Raw genomic sequence first — 10,701 nt, 5'->3', positions numbered from 1 at the left:
GGTCTGTGAGAAGGGGATGTTTTTATGGGTTACCTTTGCAGTGTCTCAATGTCTGCAATCTCAGTGTTTTTTCTCAGCTGGGGTGAGATTATTTTATTCTTTTCTCCAAGATTATTTTTGGATAATAGTGATCAAGTGTCCAAACTGGGTCGGTACAAACGTTGAAATAGAGGTTTTGTTATTAGCTTCTTTTAATTTTAGATAAACTGATTTCACTTTGATTTACTGTAAAAATAGTTTCCAAGCTATTATTTTTAACTTGTTTTCTTTTTTCTTCAGTGTAAAAAAATACAACAAATAAAACAATTATACAATAGAAGTATTAACAGAGACAAAATTTTAAAACATGTATTCTGGTTCTTCATTGGTCGATTTGAAAGCTGAATTATCGAGAAAAGAAGAAGAGTTTGGGAAATTGAGAACAGGTGATGAAAAATCCAAGCGTGGAAGTAGTAATAAGACTTTTCAAAAGGTAATAATATTTTTCAAATGAGAGCGGTAATGTTTTTCAATTCTATGAGAGCTAGGGTCAAAATATATATTTTTTAATTTTACAATTTTCCTGAGATTCAGTTAGGTGTTGGTACCTTGTACCAAGTTGAAGACCAAAAAGTCAAAAATTGCTTTAGCCCATGCACATGTACATGCAGCACATTTTACAAAAGACTGAAGTACATACTTTTTTATATTAGAGCCCATAGTACGGATCCGTGGGAGATGACACCTTCCGAAAAAGTTGAAAAAGGGGGAACAGAAATTTTCAAGAAAAAAGGGCGGGGGGATAGCAAGAAAGGGCGGGAGGGGTAGTCTAAGAAAGCGGCTTACTCTTGTCTCACGAATAGACGTCCCCCCGCTAATTCTTAAAAGAAAAAAAATCCATCACCCCCGCTCTTTTTAACCCCCCCCTAATTAAATTGGAATAATTCAATACTTTATTACAGTGTAGATAGACCTTAAACTTGTTAAAATTTTCCATTTTGTTAGTATTGGTTCTTATTTTACGTGTTCATTCTGGTTCATTTGTTAAATTTTCTTTTTTGTTGTTGAAATTGATCTCAATTAAAAAAAATTCTGTCTTCAAACCCCCCTCTTATTCCATCCCCCCCATTTATTAGAATTTAGAAGATTTTCCTACCCCCCTGCTTATTCGGACCCCCCCCCCCCCGTCTATTCGGGAGACAAGATTATATATATATTCTAAATTATTTTCAAGCACTGTTATGAAATTTGGTCTTCATGAAAGAAAGTTTTCTGTTATAATCTGAGCCAAAAAAAAGAAAGAAGTTTATTATTTCGCTTTCTCTCTCTAAAGATATTTCACATATATTTGCTAGCCATTTTTGTCGAAAATCCTTGGGGGCAGGCATTTTTAAAGGTTGGGGGATGCCAAACAGGGGGGGTCATTTAAGAAGCACTATGGAGCCCTATTTATAAGAACATTTAGGTTAACTTTTTGTGAAAAAAACCCAAGATAAGTCTGTCTGTTCTAACTAATTTTTTAAGAACACCAATAACAGCATACTTTTTAGGCTTAAAATTATCAAAAAAATAAGCACATCGAGATAAGGATTAATATCAAGATTAAGATGTTATCCAAATTAAGACGTTGTAAGAAAAAAATGTATAATTATTCAATTGTCGTATTCCTTTTTAGATCCATACCATAACAAAATCTAAGAAAACGAAGAAAAATAAAGTTGGTGATTGGAAAGATAGTGACGATGAAAAGGAAACTGAAGAATCTTCTAAAGGCAAACAAATGTCTGATGAAATGAAAGAAATGTATGCGAAATCACAACAGAAGATGTTAGCCAAAGCCAAGATTTATGAGAAAATGCAAAAAGGTTTGTCAGGATGGACTAGTGATTCTCAAAAACCTTGAGATGTCCCTCTGATATTTCTCTTGTCTATTTGGAGGATATCTTTCCCGAAGCCCTTGAAATACTTTTAGTCGGTATAAAAAATCACAGCAGAAGATATTAGCCAAAGCCAAGATATATGAGAATTAATGCAAAAAGGTTTGTCAGGATGGGCTATTGATTCTCAAAAACCTCAAGATGCCCCTCTGATATTTCTCTTGTATATTTGGAGGATTTCTTTCTCGAAGCCTTTGAAATACTATTAACTGGTATGCAAAATCACAAAAAAGGATGGCTAACGCTAAGATCTATGAGAAAATGCAAAATGTTTTTACAAGATGAACTATTGACTCTCAAAATGTGTACCTCTTATAATTATATTGCCCATTTGGGGAAACTTTTTGTCAAAGCCCTTGAAATTTTATGATCTGGTATGCAAAACCACAGCAGAAGCCAAGATTTATGAGAGTTAATGCAAAAAAAATTTAAAAGATGAACTAGTGACCCTCTTATATTTCCATTGTCCATCTAAGAGTCTAGGGAATTTCCAAACGAGAAGCTTTGACAATTAGCAGGATCAGCAACTAACTAAAATCTCGAGAAATTTTTCTCTATTTTTTAAACTTTTACAGATTTTTTCTGGTTGTCAAATCTTATCTTAAAAAAAGCGGAAGTTTTTACTTTTTATCGAATTCAATTCTCCATTTTTCCCACTAAAGTTAACTTTTGATTGGTTAGAATTATAGAAAAAAAGTTGTTAACCTTGCATTATTATACGATACAAGACTTGATTCTTGTCTGAGTTCGATTCAGTACTGGTTCGATTCCTGTAATGTCTGAACATGGTCTCAGTGCTGTGATTCACTTGGCAAGTGAATGTACCTTTGACTGGGTCAACCAGGGATTTTTCTAAGCACTTTGAGCTGAGGCCGTTTTTGTTAACTTAAATTGAATTTCTAATATGCCGGAAAAGGAACTTGCTCAGCAAAGCTGTACATTGATGAAGCTGGGGGTCTTGTGGTTGTTCAGAAGGCGAAGCTTCTAAAAACTCTTGAATATGTAGATATTAATTAGTTATTGTTGCTCATAAACAGCAAAAAATGTTAATTTCGCTAGAAAAAATTTATTTTGGATTGAGTTTCAAAAACTCGACCTTAGATTGAGTATTTTGGCTGGTATACGTACATACGTAAAAGTGCTTAGAAAAATCCCTGGTCAACCCATGCCATCTGAGGAGAGTTGGGAGGATAAACGGGATTACAAGGATGCACTGTCCTCCCGACTCGTCTGAATATATATACACTTTTGCGTGTCGCGAGCTCGAGTTGAGCGCAATGATTTTCCATTCATCGTCTCTCTCTTTATGAAATATTTTTTACCAAATGAATTTGTATTTAAAAAACTTTGATTTCAGGCGAAATGGAAGATATTCAAGATTTCAAAGGAGAAACTCGATATCTGGTCGATTTTGAACAAAAATATATAGATAGTGATGATATACCTACCAGTACATCTGGTTCCCAAGACAATATAAACCGGTCCTTACCAAGAAATGACAATGCAGATGGGGTCTCTTCATCACAGGCAGACTTTGAGAAGGAGGAGGCAAGGCGCCAAAGAGTCTCTGAGGATATTTATGCAGCGGATATAGACTATGTAGACCAATTGCATGAAAAATGGCGGCAATGGCAGGACGATTTGCTTGACGGACCTGTACATTATGAGAACGTTAAATTTGATGAGATACGCAACCTGGGTACGAGTTATTTTGCTTTTTCGAGAGACGAAGAAGAAAGGAAGCGGCAAATAGAAGATTTCCGGAAAATGAGAGAAGAAACTAAATCTGTGATCAAGAAAAAGGAAGCGTTACAAAACAAACGAAAAGCAGCTCTCGACGCTAGACTGGAGAAAGTGAAACGTCGTAAAGCCGAAGACGAAGGTAGGCTAGATGAATATTTAAAAGAACTAGCCGCTAAAGAACAAGCGGAAAAGGAAATTGCCGAGGCTAAAGAAGTGAGTGAAAAGACTGAAGATGAAGGTGATGTTGAAACGACAAAAGATGCGACGGACTATTTTATCAAACAATTACGTAAACAATCTACTAAAAAGAGAGACTGGGACCAAGGGAAACATGATAATTTTGTTGGACAAGCCTTTGTTAAAAGTGGTGTACAACAACGGACAGGGTTATCTGCTAATGCGGATAGACCTTCTTCTACGGGTTCTGGTTCAGCTACAATGACATCACAGACTACTAAAAAAGAACCAAGTTATGAAAAGAAGATTGAAAACATAAGGAAAGAAAGACCTGAAGAATTTGCGCCGCCTAGTTTTTATTAAAAAAATGTTTTGTTTTTTATTCTCAAAAAGTTACAAAACATGAGAAATAATATTCGTCTAAAAAAGTTGGTTGGCATTTTGGTTTTTGATTGAAACTGAATTTTAGGTTTTACCTGGACACAACAACGATTTTATCATTTCAACCGAACTGAGATTGTAACTTTACTTCACCCCAAAGTTGTAATTAGGCCCCTTTTTTACTTGATGTTTATCAAATCTTTCGAAACTCACAGTGATTTTGATTGAATTAATGGTCTAGCATGCTAGACGCTTGATTCAGACATTGAGATAAAAAATGAACAAAAAATAATGTGTTTGTCGTATTATCATATAACATCCGTATTACGGTATTACACTGATTATTAGCGACCCCAGTCTGTTAAATCGATAGCCTGCAACTTTTTTATCGTCTCTGTCATCATTCCAGTTAGATTAATCAACCATTCTATTGGTTAGAAGTGACGTAAAACTTGAATGTAGCCAATAGAATGGCTTCATTTCGTTTCGGAGCGAAACGGAACCGTCACATGCGAACATGATCTAAATAAACATTGTATGGGTACGTCACACTAACTTTTACTCTTCTCTGTATTTTTAGTGAAAAAAAAAATGAAAAATTACTAACAGAATATTAAAAAAATCTTAAAAGCCAAACGACTAAAATTAATAAAAAGGCATGGAAAAGTTATCGATGTTTTGTTGTGTTTTGTTCGCCTTGTTTTTACGTTGTGGCGTTTCACTCAACTCATATTCTGGCGCACACAAACCGCCCATGTTTGGTGATTATGAGGCGCAACGCCATTGGATGGAAATTACATATAATCTACCAATCAATGAGTGGTATGATTCTTTTTCTTTATTGAATAAACACTACAATGATTTTATTTTACTTATCTTTATCCGAGGCTTGACTGGTGCAAAATCTGTTAACCAGTAAACTACCTTATGGACGCTCTTTACACCGGCCCCTATTACACTGACCCCTTTTACACCAGATCTTATCACGCCAAAGCTCAATTTGATTCATATCCCTTACGCCAATAAGAGCCTGCGTAAAAAAGGCCGATGAGGAAGTTCTTGGTCACTTCGTAACTTATTTTTTTTTAATTTATCTATTTTGTTCTTAAATTTCCAGGTACAATCAAACAAAAGATAACGACTTGATGTATTGGGGACTCGATTACCCGCCATTGACAGCCTATCATAGTAAATTATGTGGCATTGTGTAAGTTTCAAGGGAGGAAATTCACGGGGAGACTCGATGTATTGGGGACTCGATTACCCGCCACTGACAGCCTATCATAGTAAATTATGTGGCTTTGTGTAAGTTTCAAGGGAGGAAATTCACGGGGAGACTCGATGTATTGGGGACTCGATTACCCGCCACTGACAGCCTATCATAGTAAATTATGTGGCATTGTGTAATTTTTCAAAGGAGGAAATTCACGGGGAGACTTGCTTTGGTGGGGACTCGATTACTTTGCATTTACAGCTTTCCTTAGTAAATTGTGTGGCATAAATTGTTGTGGTTTTCTGTATAAGTTTTTAAGAGAGAAAATTCACAAGGAGTCTTTTTGTATTGGCGTCTTGATAGCCTTAATTATTTTGTTGAATGGTGTATTTTTCATTATTTTTGTGAGAACTTAATATTTTGTTGAAAAACAGGGTGTATCATGGGTAATCTATGTGTCTGCTTTCTTTTGTTTAATTCTCAATACGTTTTTCACATTTTAGCGCCAATTTGATGAATCCTGATTGGGTAGCCTTGAATACATCACGTGGTTATGAAAGTTATAATCATAAATTGTTCATGAGGGCGACAGGTTTGATATTTCACTTCTTTCAATATTTAGGGTACGCTATAAATACTTCTAATAGTAGTGGGGCCAGCCGTAAATAATATGGTAGGCCTATTTCACACCCTCCCAAATGTTAACTACTCTCGAACAAATCAAATGCGGTTGCTTTTTACGAAAGATGTACTGGATCCTAAGGGTTGTTCTTATGGTGCCTTTTTGGTGTGCTTTTCAAGCGTGACATCCTAGATTACCTAGATTAGTGTCCTAGATTACTGGGTCATTCAAACTATGGATTCTATCTCAGCTCCAAGGAAAGAGATATCTTGCTTGAATATAATTTCAGCTTCTAGACTCAAATTCTGTGTAACCAGACAACACAGTTTTTTATAAGAACAAAAGGCAAACAAAAGGCAAAAAGATCCAACAAGTTCTAAAAGGTTACCAAAACTTTGAATGTTCTTATGAAAAAGGTGTATACTGAAATGATAAGCTACCAAAATTAGAGATCATCTATCGAACTTGGAGTGGGGGCTTTCAAAGGGTGCTTGAGTCACGGCACTCTCTAATAGGATGCGACGTGGCACAATATGAATTGACTTATAACCTTAGAACCCGTGCCACTTTTCATTTTTATTTCGTTTTTATATTTTTTCAGTGCTTGTGGCTGATATCTTCATATATATTGTGGCTGTTATTGCGTTTGTCGGAATCACCCTCAAAAAGTATTCTTCGTATGAGCAGGTAATATTAGGTTTTGATCGAACAATGTGCATGATAACCTTCATCTTTTAAGGCTTGGGGACACTAGAAGTTTTTTTCACGTTGATGCACCCACCAACACAAGAAGTGCGTGTCCCATGGTTCCTTTTTTTGTTTCATGGGACAGAAAGTGAGGGAAATACCCAAAAGACAAGCTGATTTTGTCCCTGGGACAGTGGAGCAAAATTGATTCGAATCAATTTTGCTCCATTGACCCAGAGATAAAAGTGAGATTTCATTTTTATTGGTAGAAAGAAAATTGGGGTGGAGACACGAGAGAGCGTTTCAGGTTGGTGGGATGGAGCACGTTGCGTTGCACCAACTTGAAAAAACTTCTGGTGTCCCCAAACCTTTAGACTAGAGTCGTTTATAAATCGTCACAATACGATAATTGTTAGGGGGTGATGTTAGTTTAGATAGTTATAAACTATAATAATACCATTCAATTTATCTTACAACATATCTTACTATCTTCGTCCATCATGCTAGACTCTTCATCCTCGAAAACCTTTACAGGATAGGTTACCATTCCATTACCATTCAAGACAATTACCTTGTACGGGTACGGCTTTTTCATGCATTGTTTTCAGTAATGAATGGAATGATGTCACTTTTGCTTATGAATTGAGATTGAATTTAATCAAATCCTTCGATTGTTTTATGAACCGTCCTTTTAATCTTACAGGTGTTACTAACAACGATGCTATTAAGTTACCCTGGTCTCATTCTCATTGATCATGGACATTTCCAGTATCCTTTTCATGGAGAAGTAGTTTATTCTAACCAAAAAAAAAAATAGTTCAGTGGTCTTGGTTGCCGTCCAGGAGGTCAGGATTTGATTCCCTCTTGGTGCTTTGAATTACTTGGGAAGTGGATGTTCACATGTCATGTGAAGGGAATAATATGGTAGACAGAAACTCAAAATACCTGTCTATGACTGTGTTAGGTGTGTGTTCCACTATACATCGTGGATGAGGTGGGAGTGTGCTGACCTTGTTACCTAGTGGTTCATGCCGGATTAACCTACTTGATCCAATAAACTATAGTGTCTCGCAAGCTGACAGACAGTATGAACTTCAGCGTAAAACGGTTCTAACGAGACGACTCCTACTCCTTATTAGGGGGATAGTGCCTTCAAGAAAATCACAATATATTGTCAGGAAATATATTGATGATATATTGCTGAGTGCCGGCAATATATTGAAAAGTTGTCCGCAATATATTGTCAGCTCGATTTGCAATATTCCAACAATATAGGGGGATTGTTTACAGAAAGAAACTTTCTTTTTATAATAGAGTGCTATTTACCTGCTATTTACTTCGTACATTACGGTCCGAAAACGATATTGTCAATTATCGGCGATCCAAAAAATATCCGGAATCTGATTGGTTAAAAAGAGTACAATATATCTTGTATTTTACATGTAAAAATATAAATTGACGAAAAGATGTTGTTGCATTGTAGCGGTAGCAGCACTCTAACGTCACTTTACTACAAAATTGCCCTGCGCTTTTTTCCGACACAAAAAGTGCATTTTTTGGGTCACCGATAAATCAGTTATCAGACATTTGCTCGTACAATATGGAAATATTTCACTCGTTCCGGATTTTTTCCGTATATTTTCCTCGCCTAAAGGCTCGGAAAACATTGTACGGAAAAATCTCGGAACTCGTAAAATACTTCTCATATTGTACTCGCAACTGTCCGATAACTATTACATATTGTTCGTCAATATATTGTGTAGTCTAAGTAGCCCTTAAGAAAGAAAAAAAATTTGTTATTTTGGTGTTGTTTTTATCCCCTTAAAAATACAAGGAAAAGGGTTTTGTGGAATGTGTATGCATAAGACTTTTTGATTGGAGACCTTTCAGAGATATAGGGGCCGGGGAGGGGGGTATTAGGCAAAAATGGATGCTTTGTATGTGCGGACGGTAAGGGTCGGTTTTTTCACCCTTCAAAGTCTCTAAGGGTCGCAAAAAATCAGAAAAATTTAAATCAGTCTCTTTAAGGGTCGGAAAATTCACGATTTTTAGGAAGTTTTTTTTGAAAAAAGTCTCTTCAAGGGAAGGGAGTTTTTCAAAAATCTAAGGGTCGGTTTTTGGAGGTCCTATCCGCACATACCCCTCATCCGTCAACCCTAGTACCCCCCCCCTAGATACAGGCCTATCATATAATGGGATTAGATAGATGGTTGTCGCCGAAGACTACATATCATTTATTTTTAACCTATTTTTCCTTAAACGATATTTTTACAACATCTAAGATATAATTGTATCAGCCTTGGGTTTACACTATTCTCAACAGTATTTATGATGAGACAATACCATTGCATCTCATCCATGTTTTTCGTACTGGCGTTGAACTACAAACAAATGGAATTGTATCACTCCTTCCCATTCTTCTTCTATTTATTATCGGTGTCATGGAAACAAAAAACATGGTAAGTGCTTGCTTTTGATTTTGTTTTTTAAGCACAATTTTGTAAGAACAACTAGGCTCAAAAATGCCGAAAAATAAGGAAAACGTAAGAACAGTGTCTGGAATGCCTGAAACTTAGGCAAATAAAGGATCCAATTATTAAAGACAGTTAAAGTGTATTAAGCATAAAATATCTCTTTGTTGCACTTTCATGCACTGATTATGTTAAGTTAACTTGTTTCTTAAATTAAACCTTATTGATTAAAAATTATTTAATCAACGCCCCTTCTTTTTAAAGCCCCTCCGCCCCTCGAATAAACGCCCCCTTCTAAAACCCAAAAAGATTTAATAAAATACGGTATTTTAAGTTTTAGAAAATATAACGTAAAAAATTGTATTAAACGAAGGGGGAACGCGCTTAGCAACAAGTAGACCTTGAACACGTTTTAATTACAGTGTTGGTTTTAACTTTGTTTTGATTTGATATCAAATTCTCATTATTAGGTTGTCTTAACATGCTTTTTCTTTTATAAGAATATACTTTATAAGAATTTTCATGATGAAATTTTCCAAAATATTAAGAATATGCTAAGAATAACGCCATCATAGAATTTCCCATTTGAACCTAGAATTAAGGCTATCACTGTATCTCACTAACATTTTTTCTGCCGATTGGTAGTGTGAAGGTTTCGATCGCAGACTTTCACCGCAATGGACTGTGTTCGAATCCAAATTTCTTCCAGGCAGGGTGTTAAGGAAATACTCTCTACCTTTACTCACATGAACCTAAAATTGCCAATTTGTAAAGAATTTTACCTGTAAATTGCCAATTATCCCCTCAGCAGTGTCAAATCTTTGCCCGAGGTATGTATTACATGCTAGAATTAACTAACTAAAAACTAAAAAACCTCCTATCCTAGGAATACCGCAAGAAAATTTTAGGATGATCTTTCCCAAAAAGTTAAGAATATCCATGATGAAATGGAAAAACACCATTCTTATAAAAAAAAAAGCGTGTAACATACTTTGATACAAACTTTGTTTTGGTTTGATATCGAATTCTCATTATGTTGTGTTTATCTGTACGATGGATTAAATTCTTTCCTTTGCATCAATACTTAATCAAACACAGAAAAAGACGTATCTAAAAAAATATTATCCCCCTTTTAGTAATCTGTCAAAAAACCTTAGCAAGAGTGGGTTAATGATAAGAATCCATATCGTGCTATAAGAAATAGTTTGTTCAAAATAGGACAGAAGCAGCTAATGACTTCGACTTCACTAAACTAATTTCGTATTAGATTATATTCTGGTTAAGGCTCAATTATATGGATCTTTTCGGGTAAGACAAATAATTTACACTTTAATGTTAAAGTCATTGTAAAGGAGCTAGCTCTTACAACAACATGTATAGGAATTCTTATAAAAAGCTGATTGAAAGAATTCCAAGAATTACAGAGAAACTTTTATTGTGTGTTTAAAACGTGCTCTCAATCACGAAGGAAAAGTGTAATATGGAAACTTG

General features: G+C 35.4%; 2 protein-coding genes across 4 annotated transcripts in view; both read left to right on the top strand.

Moving 5' to 3' along the window:
- Positions 1–277: 277 nt before the first annotated feature.
- On the top strand, positions 278–4,509 carry LOC136799759 (coiled-coil domain-containing protein 174-like). The gene is made up of 3 exons (XM_067056474.1): positions 278–472; positions 1,655–1,844; positions 3,274–4,509. The coding sequence occupies exons 1-3, from the start codon at positions 347–349 to the stop codon at positions 4,197–4,199; spliced, it is 1,242 nt and encodes a 413-aa protein (XP_066912575.1). The 5' UTR covers positions 278–346; the 3' UTR covers positions 4,200–4,509.
- A 286-nt stretch (positions 4,510–4,795) lies between these two features.
- The window catches only part of LOC136799724 (dolichyl pyrophosphate Man9GlcNAc2 alpha-1,3-glucosyltransferase-like), a 42,305-nt gene continuing 36,399 nt past the window's right edge, over positions 4,796–10,701 (top strand). The window contains exons 1-6 of one of the 3 annotated variants that reach the window (XM_067056439.1): positions 4,796–5,039; positions 5,335–5,424; positions 5,934–6,022; positions 6,654–6,739; positions 7,443–7,507; positions 9,022–9,198. In XM_067056439.1, coding sequence (XP_066912540.1) covers positions 4,876–5,039; positions 5,335–5,424; positions 5,934–6,022; positions 6,654–6,739; positions 7,443–7,507; positions 9,022–9,198 — 671 coding nt within the window. In that variant the 5' untranslated portion in view covers positions 4,796–4,875. The other 2 variants (XM_067056454.1, XM_067056447.1) reach the window with 2 other exon arrangements.

This window comes from Clytia hemisphaerica, unplaced genomic scaffold (genome assembly GCF_902728285.1).
Source record: "Clytia hemisphaerica strain Z4C2 unplaced genomic scaffold, Clytia hemisphaerica genome assembly, whole genome shotgun sequence".
Taxonomy (NCBI): Eukaryota; Metazoa; Cnidaria; class Hydrozoa; order Leptothecata; family Clytiidae; genus Clytia; species Clytia hemisphaerica.
This window is presented reverse-complemented; position numbering and strand designations above follow the sequence as displayed.